This window comes from Acanthopagrus latus, chromosome 21 (assembly GCF_904848185.1).
Source record: "Acanthopagrus latus isolate v.2019 chromosome 21, fAcaLat1.1, whole genome shotgun sequence".
Taxonomy (NCBI): Eukaryota; Metazoa; Chordata; class Actinopteri; order Spariformes; family Sparidae; genus Acanthopagrus; species Acanthopagrus latus.
In genome coordinates, this window is record NC_051059.1 from 26,398,295 (window position 1) to 26,416,062 (window position 17,768).

General features: G+C 44.7%; 1 protein-coding gene across 1 annotated transcript; it reads left to right on the forward strand.

Moving 5' to 3' along the window:
- Positions 1 to 4,576: 4,576 nt before the first annotated feature.
- Positions 4,577 to 17,389, forward strand: march11 (membrane-associated ring finger (C3HC4) 11). Its single transcript, XM_037083021.1, has 4 exons — positions 4,577 to 6,077; positions 11,843 to 11,998; positions 15,146 to 15,338; positions 16,600 to 17,389. The coding sequence occupies exons 1-4, from the start codon at positions 5,694 to 5,696 to the stop codon at positions 16,920 to 16,922; spliced, it is 1,056 nt and encodes a 351-aa protein (XP_036938916.1). The 5' UTR covers positions 4,577 to 5,693; the 3' UTR covers positions 16,923 to 17,389.
- Positions 17,390 to 17,768: the final 379 nt, after the last annotated feature.

Sequence of the window (17,768 nt, forward strand, 5' to 3'; positions counted from 1 at the left end):
ATGGAAGAGTCGCATGCAGTGCTACAAAAACGTGTTTCTGTATGAACACTGATCTTTTTTTCTCCTCTTTGTTGTGATTAAAACATTGACAGGATTCAGAGCTCGCCGGCTTCAGTCTGCCAATTAATGCCAACAGGTTTGCTTGTTAGGTTGAAACACAGTTCCCGTCCCTCCGCTCTGGTCTGGTGGTCTAATTAACTGCACAGAACGCCATATTTTTCTGATACTTGCACTAATAATTCTGCAAAAGGCGCCAACACCACAAAGTGATGTTCAGAGTCCTTCAGGCTCGATGTCACTCAGACTCTCTGCTCATTTTCAGGTTCGTCATTTTATTTCTGGTCACTACTAGAAGAGGTTTACTGGCTTTAAGGCAAAAAAAAAAAAAAAAGCCTGCCTCTGTGTTCTCATACTGTCCACGGCTGCAGCTCTGTGGTTCTTCTGTCCATCCCTCACAGCCGGTCTACCTGCTTCAAGGTGAGTCTTAAACCAATGACGCTCTTGTGTCCGTCCCTGCAGTCCTATCGAAAGATTACCGCTAATTAAGCTACAAACGCCTTTTACTTAACTCTGTGCTGTTAGAAATGCTGGTAGCAGTTCAGTTCAGTTGTTAGAAGAAAAAAAAAGTGCCCACAAGTCACACCTGTAAAAGTAAAGGTTCAAATATCACATTTGTCATTTGTTAATTTAAAAGTCAACAGGCAAATAGTACTTGGGTAAAAGTATCTGATATTAAATGGACTTAATTATCAAAAGTAATATTCTGGTGATTGAAGTTGAGCATTTTCCTGATCGTTCAGAATCAGAAGAGTCGTTAACCAATAAAATAATTTGATTTAATAATGTGCTTGTTTGGCTCTGACACAGAATGTAATCAGCAAAGTATCTACGTTGCAAAATAAATGCAGTGGAGTAAAAGTACAATATTAACCTCCAGAAAGAAGAGAGTGAAGACTTGTTATATCATGAAACGACCTGTGTGATCAGATCCAGAGGTTTCTACTCCTGCACTGAAGAAGGAAAACTAAATTCACTTTAGATTCAGTCAGAATTGTTGTGTTTTGTCCCTTCTCTCATCTTTCTGCCATCTTTCTTTCCCTCTTCCTTCTTTCTGTCTTTATTTTCTCTCCTCACCTGACCTGACGGCACAGAACGGCCCGAGATTTGAAACGTTTTTCATCCAACAGTAAAACTCCACCCTGCTCCTCCTCACAGTGAGAACTCCACGTTTGGTGCTTGAATTTTTTCTGCTGGGAATATTTGTTCACTTTCACATCTTCAGCATTTAAATACGGGACGTTTCCACTGTGATTTGCTACCAATGAGTTTGATTTGGGCTCATCTTCATCACTGTGGCTGCTCTCAGGGACGTCAGATTTATCAATGACTCCGAGCCTCATGCGGATGATGTCATGGAAAACTGATCAGGCTTCAGCAGGATGCTGACCCACCACACCGCCCCGTTAATGAGCTCAGTTACTCCATTTGTTTGTGGTCCTCCACTTTATCTTTGGCAGGCTCTCCACTTCCTTTTGCAGGCTGGGAGAGTGTTTGCGGCGCGATGGTTTCAGGGGTTTAGGGCACTCTGCCCGTACAGCACGCGGCTGTTGGACAGTCGACAGGAAAAGCAGAGAGGGGGAGGGGCGCCCTGCAGACAGGCCGACTGCGAGAAGGAGACTAATTGATCAGGACGACTTGGGAGAGAAGCAGGGCAGATGGCTGAGAGGCATTAGCTCTGTGGAAGCCATGGGAGGAGGTGATTGTTTTAAACTAGAACAACGGTTTGACTGATGTGTTTCTGAAGGCCGACACTGATCATCCTGGACACAAGCAGTCGCCACAGTTTAGTGTTTGGATTGTCGCCTTCAGATCTGCTGTCGTCCTCGTCCCTCGCGATATTTTGCCAAATACATTTTGGTTAAAAGTCAAAACGGATAAGAGTGATAAATACTGAACAACCGTGTAAGAACAAGCTCAGTGTAAGAATGTGGCACCTGATGAATTCATACTCCAAGCTGCCAAGTTCAGCAGACTAGAGGAAACATTGCCATCGTTAGCTGATTAGCATACTAACATCAACATTCTGTAGATACTTTTACTTAATTATTGAATGTTATAAACTGAGATTCTTACATGTTGCTCCTTTAATTGTCCAACAGCAGCAGCTCCCTCTAGTTCAAAATGAAGCTGTCAAGGTTTTCTGTGTGTGTGTGTTTGTGTCAGCTGCTGGAAACGGGCCTGATTGGACAGTTCTGAGTGATTAGATGCACAGCAGCACTCGGTCCTCATTGGCTCCCTTCTCTGTTTCCTGGAGTTGGTCCCAAAACCTTCATGGAAAAATTATTTTTAGCCATGCTGGCATGTAGCTCGAGGACGGCAATGACGGTCTGTTGTTCCAACATTTTGGGTCCAGACTGAAATAACTACACTCTAACTGTTGTGTGGATTGTCATGAAGTATAAATTGTCTTTAGACTTTATGTTGTTTCCAGGGGTTTTAAGTGAAATCTAAACTGTATACATCGGTTAAAAAGCCTTTTTAACACGTGTTGCCTCTGTGGCAGGTGTTAATCCTCCTTCATCATGACACAGACATTTAGCTCTTTAATTCATCAGGAATACGACTCCAAAGAGCTTTCAGTTGACCTCCAGCAGCTGGACCGCAGCTGGACCGCAGCTGGACCGCAGCTGTGGTGGATTCTTATAAAAACATTTGATTACAAACCCAGTTTTAGAAAGATGCAGTCAAATTTAAATTGAAACAGACTGCAATTGTTGACGAATTAACTGTTTACTGACAGTAAAAAATACTGGACTGTACAGCACCTCAGGGTCTCTGCTGAGTGCTGAGTTCAGTCAGTTTCACCTGAACTCAGCACTCAGCAGAGACCCTGGTCCTGGTCCTGGTCCTGGTCCTGGTTCTCTGTCACCTCTCTGTAACGTTCCATTCATGAAGCGAAGTCCATTTCCCCTCCAGGTCCAGTCACCTCCGGATCACCGCTGCAGACAGGCTGATCAACAGGAGTGAAGAGAAATCACCTTTTTAATCCCACAAGTTAAAATCGATCTTCTGTTTGATTTGTTTTCCATCGACTCCCAACATTGTTTCTACCTTTTTTTTTATTAATGATTTCAGTAAACAAGAAGGATTCCTCACAGCCTGGCAACACAGAGCTCTTATAATAAATGGCTTAAATGTGATGTATAAAAGATTAGAAATTATATATTAACCATTAATAAAACGTGTTGTTGACACATATAAAATCCAGATAAAATTGTTCTTCTCTGACCAATCGGACTCTGGTGATCCGGTTTAATCTTCCCTGTATAAGAAGAGAATCTGATTGATTATGGTGGAGGTTTTTTAAATATGTATTAGATGAACAGGCGCCAAACCATCAGACAGAGGGTTAAAATCCAAAACTAAATTCAGAGACGCCTCCACCCCTGCTGAAACAGAAGCGCGTATGGAGGCAGTCCACCCGGCCCTCCATGCTCTCAGCACGAGCCCGGTCTCCCTGCGAGCCCTGGGGACCTGGTATTGATCGGTGCCTCGTAGGTAGTGATTGGACATGAGTGGATAATTTCCTTTGCTGCATTAGAGTCCATTACTGACCCGCTCCCCGGAAAGCGATAGACATCCTCAAAAAAAAAAAAAAAGGAAGAAAGAAAAAAGCTGGGGTAGATTCTTCTTGGAAGAGCGTCTCCTCCGACAGCCGAGGCTCCTCGCACTTTATTATCAGGTCCATACGGAGGCTGGTAATAAGATCATCACCAGACATTTTGTTTCCTGTCCTGAAGTCTAGAACAGAGGACACTTCACATGAGCGTTTATACGCTGAATATATGAATGTAATACATCTATAACACAGTTTAATGTAAGCAGACGTGGGTATTAATGTATCTGTCTTCCTGGAGGCTGATGTTTAAGGAGATGATGACTAAAATGTCTTTTCATAGGAGAAATTATAACTGCTGACAAATGTTGTACGTAAGCAAACCCTTAAAATGTCCTGATAGTTTGTTCCAACTGCGTTATGTTATGTGTTATAAACCATTTAAGTGCTTATATAATATTAAAATGAGGACTGAGGCAAAACATTCTGTCCAACAGGAATAAAAGGATTTATATGTTTATTTTACTTCACAGATGAGACTCATCTCCTCCTCCTGATGATATAAAGTCAGGTGAAGCTTCGCTGTAAAACAGAGTTGCATCGTTCTGCTAAGCAACTGTAGCTGGAGACTTGATTTAAAAGTACAATACGTAACAATTCTACATTAAAACATCTAAAATCGACTTGACCTTTGTTATATAATGTTTTGAATCATAAATGTTTCCAACAATGTTCAAACCCAAAGAAATCCATTTGACTTCACCTGACTTTATATCCTCAGGAGGGAGGAGAGGAGGACTTTATATCATCAGGAGGAGAAGAGGAGGACTTTATATCATCAGGAGGAGAAGAGGAGGACTTTATATCATCAGGAGGAGAAGAGGAGGACTTTATATCCTCAGGAGGGAGGAGAGGAGGACTTTATATCCTCAGGAGGGAGGAGAGGAGGACTTTATATCATCAGGAGGAGGAGAGGAGGACTTTATATCATCAGGAGGAGGAGAGGAGGACTTTATATCATCAGGAGGAGGAGAGGAGGACTTTATATCCTCAGGAGGGAGGAGATGATGATTAACTTTTCAGAATTGAGCTTTTCCTTTGAAAGTCCTTCACCATCAGGACTCCTGGACGACCCCTCAGTTCCCCACCTGTCCTCTAGAGAAGCTCTCCTGTCCTGGAAGACACCTGGAACACCACCTGGAGTCTGAACTCCCTCCAGGACCTCTGTGATCACCTCAACCAACACCAACAACTCCCCAAATATTCTCCATCAGCTTCCTTCAGAGGTCCGCTGGCTTCACCTGCTGGGCTCCATCACTCACAGGCCGAGGTGCCTGTTTAAAGTCACCGTCTGTGTTCCTTGGATGCATCTGTAGCCCAGCAGGTGAGCCCTTTAACACGGGGAGGTGCTGCGGGTCGCCACATCTATTATTGTCTGCGGCAGCCGGACGCACTGACGGTGCGGGAGTGGTGCGTGCACAGGTCTGGAGAGTCATCTCCTCCATCATATTAATGGGAGAATAATGTGATTGATTGGTCATCTCCCAGGGGAAATGGTCCTCTCTGCTTCCTGACACCGTCAGACTCATCAGGCTACTCGCAGCTGACTCGGGGAGGATTCCTGCTCAAGAGCCCGTCAACAGGGTGAGTGCTGGTCCAGCTCAGGGGGGTTCAACCCGGGTTTTCTTTACCCCACCGCTGCTGTGTTGCTCTCAGCTTCCTCGGTGGGGACTAAAGAGGCGGAGGAGGACGAGGAGGAGGAGGAGGAGGAGGAGGAAGGGGAGAGGAAGAGGGGGAATCCGGCGCTTCAGGACGGCTGAGTCCCGGTGCGATGCATGGAGGCTGCTTGGAAATGCTCCCCGGGTCTCCGGAGCGCATGAGGCGGTTCCAGCCGACCGACGGGCCGCAGCACCGGGGGGATCCACAGAGCCGCCACACCATAGGTTCGAGGCACATCCTCCCCACAGCACCGTGATCTGGGAGCCTAAAGGCTGCATCACTTCTGCGCCGCAGCGGTGGAGGATTTGTGTGGCTGTCGGGGCGCATCTATGCAATTTTTGTTTCGACTTTTCATTTTATGATGAGCACAGAGGAGGGAGAGGCGGGTTCAGCCTGCGAGGAGGCGAGGGGAGGCACTGCCGTCACCCACCGCCACACCTGGGATGAAGGCGAACCGCACGGCTGCCAAGGACGTCCGCGCCCCGCCGAGGAGGACGAGGCAGCGCAGGGCGAGGAGGCAGAGGATGCAGAGGATGCAGCGGAGGGAGAGGAGGCAGAGGGCTGCCGGGAGGGCCGGAGCTGCGGGGATGCATGCGGGGGGGACAACGCGGGGAATATTTCCAGTGAGGACGGGGCTGTCGGGGGCACATCGAGCAAGGCACAGACGATGCATTCAAACTGCAGCAGCGAAACCTGCATCCCCACTCCCAGCTGCCGGATCTGCTTCCAGGGCGCAGAGCAGGTAACTGCACCGCCGACACGTTCACAGCTCTCACATCACTGCACAGTGTCGGAGCCGACTGTCTCTGTAGCGTCATCAGGTTTAAAGTCCTGGTTCCGAGCGTGATGAAAGTTAAAGTGAATGAAGGTGAGGGCACGGTCCTCACAGCTCGACCCTGATTGGCTGACAGCAGCAACTCAATCTAATTAAAAACGAGGTGAACCTGCTGAGTGGAGCAGCTCGCATGCTGGAAACCGGGCCTGATTGGACGGGTTCCAGCATAAGAGCCAATCTGAACCAGAACCGAAATACATGAGAAGACTTAATGTGTCACACCTTCAACAGCATCTCAGCAGAAACATCTGTGATGAAGAGCAGGTTCCCTTTAAACAGAACCTGACCTGGACCTGCTGCAGAGACTCCAGCACCATGGACAGCTCACACATCAGCAGCTAACACCTGAACAGGTGCATTACCAGCGTGACAAGTAACTGAGTACATTTACTCTGCTCACACAGAGACTTGATTTGTTAGTTTTACTCAGTTACATTCTCCTGTTACAGAATTTACAAACCAAACATCTACTGAAATATGAATCATCATCGGTTCACATGCCGCAACGTTGAAATCCAGCCTGCACAGAAATGCATCGGTAATGAGAATGGTACTGAGTAGAGCGCATACCTCTGCCAAGGCTCTGAGAAATTAACGAAAGTGTGGAAATTTGACTCATCTCTCAATGTTAAAGAAAGCAGCAAAACAGAAAAAAAATTCTGGATCCATCACTTTAAAAGTTAGCAGGATCTAATCTGGGCCGAGACCCGTCCTCCACCCAAGTTTGATGGAAATCTGTTGGGTAGTTTTTGGTTAATCCTGATCACAAACCAACAGACAGACACAGTTGAAAACAAAACCTCACCAGCGGCGGTGATCATAATAATCCAACAGGATGATATATATGATGTGACACTCAAGTTATATTTTACTTATTAGACGTTGTTCTTCACTTAAAGCTTCAACAAGGAACTTTTTTTCCTGCCGTCCACTTCAGACGGATGATGACAATTCTGTCTGTGCGACTCCTCGATTCATCCTCAGCTGTCTGATTGCTGATCAAATAAATTAGCCTCATGTTCAGCCTCCTCTCACACAATGACCCGCCCACAACACTATCTGATTGGTTATACATCACGATCAATATAAATTAAAGCCAATAAACACTAAATAATCAAATTCTGCAATATAACTAGTAATATATGTTATCAATACATGTAGTAAGGAAGGAAAAAGAAGTAAAGTGCCTCAAGATTGAACTTATGTAGATTACTAGAGTAAATTGTATTTAGTTATTTACTTCACTGGTCATTTTGAAATCTAACACAAAGACTTTCATCTTTACTGTAAATTAATATTGGTTTTTAACATCCGTTAAAGGAAAAGTAGATTTTTGAGTCTCATTCCCGACCCAACGTCAAATTCAGATGCTTTAAGGTGGCGACTGTCTCGTCCTTTAAGAAGCATCGGTATATGACGAGCTGGGAACGAGACTCAAAAATCTGCTCTCCTCTTAAAAGGGACCTTTAAAAATTGTTATTCCTAAAAAGAAAAAAAACGAAGCCATATCAGTCGACCCCTGATCTAAATCCTCCACTGCTGTGAGTTATTCTGAGAGTCGTTCCCGAAGAGACTCAGTGACGTGACGGAAGACGACTTGCAAACCACATCACCGTCTCACATAATGACCAATCGCACTAATGGTATGAGGTCAGGAGCTCAAAACTTTAGTTTTGAAAGTAGCACTGGTTTTGCTATTTATAATATTAATAAGGTAACAAATCAAACTTTTCTCCATCAGTGAATAAACGAGCTGTTCTCAGAGGAAAATAAGGTCCCAGAACACTGTTTGACGCTAGAGAGGTGGCAGGGTCCGCCACATATGAACACAGTCAAGCAGTATAAAATGTGTTGTCCTTGTTTGCACGGCTGCCAAGGACGTCCGCGTCATGCAGACAGAAATTTGTTTATTTTAGTTTGTTTAGGCAGAAAAAAAAATTGGCCAATGAGGATCCTTCTTTTTTCTCCTTATTAACATTTTCTTCACCGAAATCACAGACTGCTCTTTTAATCTGAGATTAAGGTCAAGATTGGATTTATTTATCCCACAACAGGGAGATGCAACAAGTACAGGAACAAAGAATCAGAAAAATATACAATATACAAAAAAGCAAGATATTTACAAAAACCAAACAAACAAGCGAGTGTAAAGTGATTGATCAGTGCTGGAGTTAAACAGTCTGATGGGATGAATTATGTGTGGCAGCGGTGAGAGAGTCGCTGCTGAAGGCCTCCACAGGGGTGCAGGGTGAGAGGTGCTGCAGACTGCTCCTTTAAACAGCTCCGTTATTCATCACTGAACCCATGAACAACCTGTCAGGACACCTGGAGGTCAGCAAACGACAATTTTATAACCACTTACTAAACAAAACAAAGTTGTCCATAAAAGACAAAGAAAAGAGTAAAATAAGAAAATAGTCCAAAATCCAATTATAGTCACATAACTGCCGGCAGCTAAAGTCCACTTCAGCACCGAGGCCAGAACGTCAGAGGTTCAGAACTCCAAGCATGTGATAAAGCTCACACAGACAATTCAAGGTGTTAAATATTAGAAAGCACAACAAAGTGGAACGTCTCAGTCAGAGCTGATGAAACACGTTCTCATAAACATCGTGTTTTTGTTCCTGTGGGTTTGAGTTCCACATCGGAAGCGGACGACTGACTCATAATCATCCATCTATAATAAACATCATCACCCAGCGACGCCTCGGTCCGACTGTCTGCACGCGTTCCTGGAAGTGGACGGACAGATGTGGACCTGCAGGGACCGACGGACGCTCTGTCTCTGAAACCTGACGCTCTGCAGGCCCGCTGGTATCGTGACAGCGAGCCCTCGGTGAGGGAACCGTCCATCCTCGCCGGAGCTTAAAGGAAAGAGAGGAGTCAGGGCAGTAAATGCCTAAGTGAATATCCTGTCTTCTGAACGTGGGCTATAGCCTATTAGCAGAGCTAATCTAATAGCTCTGCCTCCGGGTCCAGACTGATATTTGATTTTGATACAAGGCCGCAGGCTGGCAGAGCTCACCAGTTATCAGGGAGATTGCAAAACAGAAATCTGACACTTTTAAATATTCATGTGTGAGCAGATGGAGTGAGAATGAGATCCGACACCATAAAGAGCTGCTTCCTTTAAGAAAACCGCTGCTTGATTCACAAAATACCTGACGGGAAAATATTAAAGTTGAGCTCGACTCGTCCTGAACTCTGAGAGCAGCCGCTGATTAAAGAACCAACACTCGCACACGTTTCTACACAACTTGTTTGGGATTCCTTCGTCTACAACCGGTTCAGATTTATTCTCAGCGGCTCGTTCAGCTGCTGCCGACATGAACTAAAGGTTCACTTATTACACTTTTCTGGAGCTTTCAGCTGCAGCTCATAGTCTTCAGCAGTGGATTGAGTTTCAGAGCCCCTGAAAAAGCTTCTCAGTGTTTGTTTATTTGACAAAACCATCCCAACTCAAGGTTTACTTACGAGCTTGTTTGGGAGCTGCTGTCGACTGCGTAACAAACTCTATATGCTGATGAAGACCATGAGATGTGGTTAAAAGTGTGTAGGTGGACCTTGAGTGAACATTAGCTCGTCAGTTGTCACATGATAATCTGTAGTCTGAGCTGAAGGGCTACTTACTGTCTTTTTAACTAACTTTCAACTGCATGGTCTTTTTCGTATTCTGAGGAAGACCATGGCATGAGATTCAAAAGCACCACATAAGAGAGTAAGTGGACCTTGAGTCCAGACTGTTCTGACAAACAACAGCAGTTCTTTGATGAACATTCTCTCTAAAGATACACCTGTTATCTTTTTTGTGGGTGTTAACTTCCAAACCAAACCTCACCAGCTGATGAAGACCATGACCTATGGTAGAAAGCTCTCGTAAAAGCTAGGAAGAGCTCCTTGAGTGGAGATTATTTTTAGAAAATACTAATTAAGATCCACTTATAGTGTGAAGATTTTAACTACGTACAAACTTGTTAGACTGATGAAGACCATGAGAGGCTGATAAAAGCCAGTAAGTAGACCTCGACTGTAGACTGTTTGGTTAATTCCTTTGTTGATTCTGCAGATCTTTGGCAAAATAATCTTAACTCAAGATCCACTGACTATTTTGTGAGCATTAAACTGCAAACCAGACTGATGAAGACCATGAGATGCTGTTGTTGAAGGTGCTGTTAAAAGCAGTAAGTGGACCTTGAGTTCAGACGGGTTCAAAGGCTGCAGTTCTTTGACAACATAATCTAAACTCAAGATCAACCGATTGCTTTTTTCATGAGTATCCACCTGCTACTGAACTTCATGAGCTGATGAAGACCATGAAATGAAGAAGAGACCCACAGCATGTTAACAGTTCTGGTTCCAGTCCAGTCCAGTCCAGTTCTGAACCCTGCTGTGGACATTATCGTCTCTCTTCCTGTTTCCTGTCTCTCTCTCCATCCCGTCATAAAGAAATCCAAAGTGTTGTTCTGTTAACGTCCTTCAGTTGGAGCCGGGTCGACCTTCCTGTCGACTCCAGAACCTGCCGGTCTTGATCTCAGAAGTATAACTGGACTGCTTCCATCACACGTCCCCTTACAGCTTCACACACGTGTCCATGATGTTGGTTCCATCAGTCACAGCCGACCCGCGGCGGTTCATTCCAGAGGAAACCTCCGAGGTCCTCTTAAACCCACAAGGTTAATATGACATGATGAAGAACGAGCTCTCTGACCACTGACCTTAATATACTATTAATATGCCGCTCACAGCCGGGCCTGCGGGTCAAAGCTGCAGTAATGGCTGCTCGAGGAAAGCCCGGAGGAAGAAAGAAAGCACCAGAACAAATAGATCCGGCTGTAATGATTAATGTCACGCTGCAACCCGCCGTTACTATCCGAGGGTGTTGTGTCTTTGAGGAATGATCATTGATCCGAGCGGTTCTGGTAAAGCCCCTCTGGTGAGCCGGTCGTGTGTTTTGTTTGATGTACGAGCTGCTGGGAGAAAAAGTCCAAAAGACGGGGATTTCTACATGATGGGAAAAGTTGACGCGTAGACTTTGAGAACCGGTGTTGGATTAATATCTGGCAGGCGGCTCCAACATCAATAGTTTGAGAGGTTTAATCTGTCAGAATCATAGAAACACCAGGCGTGATGTGAATATTAAGTACGGAGAAGAGCAGTTCTCTGGCTGTGCTGCTCCTGTTACATTGTTAAATGTGTGAAATACGATAGCAGAGGGAAATCTCGAGCCGTTCCGGTGATGAATCAGGCAGAAATGTGCTTCCTCCCTGCTGATTGTTGAAGCCAGGACAGCTTGAATTCATCCACATCAGTTCAGCCTGATGTCTGCAGCAGAGATGTGGAGTTTATTCTGACAACCAGACGCTGTTCTGACAACTCGCAACTGGACTTAACAGAAAATGTGTCTTTTTAATTAAGCTCAAACTCAAAGCTATCAAAATGAAGTAGATATACAATGATGTAAGGCTTGAATCTTGACGACCTCACCATCACGTACAGGAGTTCTGGGAGTCATGTAGCTCAGCAGCTAACCACAGAATCAAAGATTATTACGAGGTTTGAGAATAAATCCCTCTGTACCATCTGATTGTAGTATTTCTGTAGTAGCTGTTGTTTTGTCTCCTGCAGTGTATTCCGATACTCATACCTGACCTTCGCCCCTCTCCGGTCCGCAGGGCGACCTGTTGAACCCGTGTCGGTGCGACGGCTCGGTGCGTTACACCCACCAGCACTGCCTGCTGAAGTGGATCAGCGAGCGAGGCTGCTGGACCTGCGAGCTGTGCTGCTACCGCTTCCACGTCATCGCCATCAACATGAAGAGACCGTGGCAGGTACGGCTGGTTTTCACACCGCGGCTCTGACCTGAAGACTGAAGAATTTGATTTAAAATGTTCACAAGATAAATAGAATATGATATAAGAATAAGAAGAACAACAGTAACATGTAATCCAGACTGAATAGATGTTTTTACGTTTCACGTCCTTGATTTCAAGTTAATGATAAAATGGTTTATTTGTCACTCGAGCAGTTTCAGGACGTCGTCAGTCATGGATTGTTGTGTGAACTTCCACCTCTGTGATTCAGGTTTAGCTTTGTTCAGTCAGCCTTCTAAAGATGGCGACTACGTCTGAAGATAAATCAGTGTTGACTTCTCGCAGGAAGGAGCTTCTCTGGGAAGAGATCTCTGGATTAAAAGCCTGCCACTTCCTTTCTTATCACTGCACTTCCTAGTCAAGAGGTCTGGATGATTTTGATGATTTTCAGTCGGGTTTCTTGCACTTTTTTTTAATCGAATATAAAGATGCACAGAGAGGAGAGCTGGGAAGTTAGAAAGAGTTTCTCACGCCGAGTCTGACTGATGATCTGGAGCTCCATCGTCCCTGCAGGGCTCTGACACTTTGACTCATTCAGGAGGCTTCAGGTGTTCTACGTCGATGCTTCACCAATCTCACCACTACAAGATGCTGAAAAAATGCTGGAGCGACTCAGCAACACTAGAAGTTGTGTTGTTGGAACCCACATGAAGATGGAGCTTTTAAAATATAAACCGAGAGCTTGTGGGCATCATCCAAACAGCTGCTCTCTTCTTCCTGAAAAGCACTTTAAATGCCTGACGAGCGTTGTGGCACCAGGCTGCAGCCGTTTCATCCTTTATGGCTCTTTTTACGGCTTTTTACGGCCATAAACCTGCGAGGTTACTGATTTCTCCCACCGAGCGTGCTGTCGAAATTATTATGGAGGCATTAACAAGAGATTGTTTTTACACTCTCTGATGCATCGACCCACCGGTTGGATTTATGCTCAGAAATATTCACAGCTTCTCTGGTGGAGGAAAACAGCCACACAGCAGCTTCACTGGCAAACTGACAGCAACAAAAAAAACCCACCTGCATCTGTCACATCCTGTCCTGCAACATGACTCACCTGGACTGGATTTTAACATCCAGAACTCTTAAATTATGTATGTTTCTCTTCCTCCTGACCCTCTGAATAGGCACACCTTAATAGCAGCTTATTATCATTTCTCATGAATGACTCATTGCTGATAAACTGTAGAAATAAGTGGACAAGAGCACACGGCTTCAACCACAGTGATGAAGCAGAACTGCAGCTAAAATTGAGCTGCAGTAATAACACTGTGCATTATTGATGAAATCCCTGATTGGATCCATCGTGAACAAACACAACAGAAGCAGCTTTAGTCATCCCGTAATAATCTGTGATCACAAAGACACTCTTCAGATCTCTGAACACAATATGTCTGACGTTCCTCCTGCTTTGTTGAGTGAAAGCGCAGGAGGCCGAGGAGAACAGACGGCATTTGGTTGGAGTTTAGGATTAATTTAAAGTGACGGACACGTTCAGTATTATTACATTCTGACAGTTCTGCAGGAGGAGCACGGCTTCAGCGCTCTGCGGACTGAAGCTGGGCTCACATGTAATCTCATGGGGAAGCAGACGTAAACAAAACGGAGATTAGTGTGGTGAGACTTGTTGCGGTAAGAAACAAACAGAAGCACGAGGTTAAACAGGTCTGGATGAGACACAACACAGGTTTTCTGTTCTTCATGGAGAACTTGAGCGTGATTGTAAGTTTCTGTCTGCTAGCTAACGTTAGCCTTCAATGTTGAGAATGTCTAGCGTTACACTGTGTTCATCCCACTATTTTGAAATGTTCTCAAAAGCATTTCCTAAATGTTCGGACTGACGACAAAATCAAATATCACAGTATTTTTGACGGAACAGACATCGATGTCAGTGTTGTTGAGATTAGAGTTTAAAAGTTGTGTCTCTTGTTCGTCCTCATGTTTGTGGAAATGCAACACAAAAACCCTGACAGAACTTCTTCTTGAGTTTCTGCCCAGCTAAAATACAAAAAAACACTACGGTGCATTTGAAGTAAAGAATTTATTTTCAAGGAACAACAAAATCAGGTTGTTTTCGGTGGCTTGAGGCGAACGAAGCGTCGACTGTGGACGCGACGGGTGTTTTTGCGTTTCCCCTCCAGGTCCTGGCTGTCAGCTAGGATTCCTTCAGTCCTTGTTTCCTCCGCAGCTGAACAGACAAGAGACTCCCGAGGCTGAAAATATCTACATTCTGGACCGTTTCTTCCACTGAAGAACATTCGGGCCTTTGCAGATCTGTTTGCTCCAGATGGGACTTGAGTCACCGGCAGACTGAACAAACACACAGCTGAGGCTCGGCTGTCGGCCCGCTCCGTCTGCCTCCAGCCTTCTCCTCTCAGAACAGCACCGAGCAGCTTCACAATCATCCGCTCGGCATCCACATTGTTCTGCTCCCGAGTGGTTTTCATCAAGTCTTTTCTGTGCTTTTTGTTTTCTCCTCCTCTTATTCCCCATTTCCTCCTGGTATTGATCTCTTACACAGCTTCATTCACATGGACTCATTCCGCGTCTTCTCAGCAGCCCTCATCTCCTTTTAAGAGGTTTTGTTTGGTTGTAGCAGCTTTTCAGAACCGTGTGAAACCTTCCGGACTTGATCTCGTCCTGTTCTGGTTGAGGCTGTTTTCCAGGCAGGTATGTGTCCTGCCAGTCAGGCTGCAGCACAGGAGGGAGGACAGACGGGTTTTCAGTAGCAGTAGTTTCTGTCTCTTTAAGGCGAGCGGGTTGGTAGATGATTGTAGAAGCAATTTTTGTTATATTTGTTGTAAATTTCAACCAGTGATCCAAAATGCTTTGACAGATGTTCATCTACAGTCGATTCAGACGCTATATTTAACAAGATCTGTAGCTGTCAGTTACTGATGCAGGACTGAATAACTGCTCGATGTGACAGACCTGCTGTAAAACTACACACAAGCAAAGTTTGGTTACAAGGAAATTTAAACTAGTGGAGATGTGATTTTTTAGAAATGACAGATTCAGGACAAATCAGAGGGTCAGACTGATTATCCAGCGACTCTCTGACATGTTTTGTCCTCGGTCCATGTCAGCGTGGTCTCTCTCTCCTCTGTGCAGTGGCAGTCCATCACCATCACGCTGGTGGAGAAGGTGCAGATCATCGCCGTGTTCCTGGGCTCTCTCTTCCTGGTGGCCAGCATCTCCTGGCTGCTGTGGTCAGCGCTCAGCCCGCAGGCCGTCTGGCAGCGCCGAGACATCCTCTTCCAGATCTGCTACGGCATGTACGGCTTCATGGACCTGGTCTGCGTAGGTGAGTCTGCACACCTCAAACAGAGATCCTCTGTGGTCAGTTACATCTGACACGTTCTGTATCTTCATGTTTGTGTCGGGGACGTTCAGCATTTCAGGCTGAATGTTTAATGCAACTTTACACTGAGCCTCTGCTCAGACCTGCTGTCTGATGAAGCTGCTGAACCAGTAACTACAACATCACCAGACTCCCTTAACAAATGTAGTGATTTTAAGAGTTGAGTTAAAACTTTATAACGTAGTGAAACTCTGACAGATTCTGACTCATTGTGTCCTTGTTGTAAATTCAGCATTAAACCAGAAGCTGAAGTTGTTTGTCTCCTTGTAAAAAGTGTCAGTTTGTGGCAGCATGTCTGTACCAGCCTGTCTGCTTCTGTGTCTAAAGTGCTAAAGTCTTACCTGCCAACATTGATCAGCTGTTTGAACACACTGTTTACACTGATTTCACCATTTACACTCCATTTATGAAAGAAGAAACATGTTATTGATCTAAACATGTCACATGTTACAAAGACACTAAACAGGAACAATATAGGCGACTTCTTTGTCCCCGTGGAGAAAGTCCCCAGACTCCCTTAACAAATGTGTCAGATTAGTGAGTTGTTGAGTTGGAGACACTTTATAAACTCTGTGAAATTACATCTATGACCTTTTCCTAAATATTTGGGCCTTCTTTTGAGTTCAGCAAATGTTCCACACATTGAGTCTTGTCCCAAGTGGCGTAAAAGACGAATATGCACATTTTTATATATCGCATACAGGGCGAAGAAGTGAGATCTGATCATTCGTGGTCACTCACACACAGAACCAGTCTAATGCCTAGTCTGAACTTGGACTCAGAGCTGAACACCTGATGTCTGGATCACCCAGGACAGATGTTGACACCTGAGTTATTTCCAGATGTTACTGCGGAGTGTAGTGGCAGAAGAGGCTTCAGTGTAAATTATGAATCACGTCAGAGTCCAACAGATTTTTAGTGTTTGTACCAGGAGGAGGCAGTCGGCTCCTGCTAACCTGAATCCAACAGCTGACGTCGTCCTCCAAAGTCAAATTAGAGTCTGTGCCGAGGTTTCACTGTTTACAGTCACTAATAAATCCTGTTTTACATGAGAACTGGTGTAGAAACTATAATCTGAGTTAGAGGAAGACATTACAACACCGGCTTCAGAATGTGTCCTGGTTTAAAGATACATAAAGCGTCACGTCATCAGAGACATTACCAACATTACCTTTAATATGCCACGTTTTTGTCCTTGTAACAGGCCTCATCGTCCACGAGGGGGCGGCAGTGTACAACGTCTTCATGCGCTGGCGGGCCGTCAACCTCCACTGGGACGTTCAGAGCTACGATAAGGCGAAGGACATGGAGGAGTCGAGCACTGGCCATTCCTCGCTGGGCCCCAGGACACTCTGGTTGCCTCTGGTCACCTTTGGGCCCAACGGTCCGTTACACCCCACCCAGCTGGGCCCACAGCCATGGACCTGCCTCTGTTTGGCCCCCTTCTGCCCCGCCCTGTTTCCCCAAAACAACCTCAGCCAGGACAGTGACTCAGGAGAGGTGGTCATTCGTGTAACATCGGTGTAACACCAGGCCGTATTTATGCAGGAACAAAACATCTGAAGGTTCACGCTGGGCGGCATCAGTCTGGTCTCCTCTGGACTGTTCACACTCACTCACACACACGATTGTTTTTGGGTTTCCTGGTTACTGAATATTTCCTGTTGAGTTAGAATAGTTGTCTCTTCTGGGGCCGGTCCTCAAATCAACCTCAGCAGCGAACATGACTCACTCGTGGTGTTGTTGCCTTTGTGTTTGACGGACCTGTGACCCACTCTCACCTCTCGAGCATTTATAACAGGTGTCATGTCGGTTCAGGACTGCAGACGGTCAGTGTGGCTCTACAGCTGATCTGAGACGTCCATGATGGTTTCAGGATCTTCTGCATTATTCAGTATCACATGTCTGAGTTTGATCACTTGAAGTGGAAATGACTGTTAAATTGGATTATTTATTAGATCTACAGGTTGATCAATACAAAGACATAAACACAGCATGAACTGAATCTGTTCAAATGAATCTATTCTGAGAAGAATGGAGGCACAGATGAAAATTAACCTTGATTTAAATATATTCTATCTTAACTCATAATGTTTATGAGAGAGATTAAAAATTATGAGATTAGAAAAATTTGAATTTTGTTTTGAAAATGTCATATTTCTGAAATTAAAACATTAGAAGTGTGAGAAAAAAGACAAAAATATTATATAGAACTCAAAACTGATTCAAAAAGTTTCATTTATTAGATAAATGTTACAATTATGAGACAAAACTGATAATTATAAGATTAAAAAAAGGAAAATTCTGAGTTAAAGGTTAAATATTATATAAAATGTCACATGTGTGAGATTAAAATTTTTTTTTATTCTGATT

Excerpts from the sequence above, each read along its gene's own strand:
- march11 (XM_037083021.1), top strand. The coding sequence starts at position 5,694 with ATGATGAGCACAGAGGAGGGAGAGGCGGGTTCAGCCTGCGAGGAGGCG. Across the intron at positions 6,078-11,842 it reads GCTTCCAGGGCGCAGAGCAG|GGCGACCTGTTGAACCCGTG; the intron begins GTAACTGCACCG and ends TCCGGTCCGCAG. Across the intron at positions 15,339-16,599 it reads CATGGACCTGGTCTGCGTAG|GCCTCATCGTCCACGAGGGG; the intron begins GTGAGTCTGCAC and ends TCCTTGTAACAG.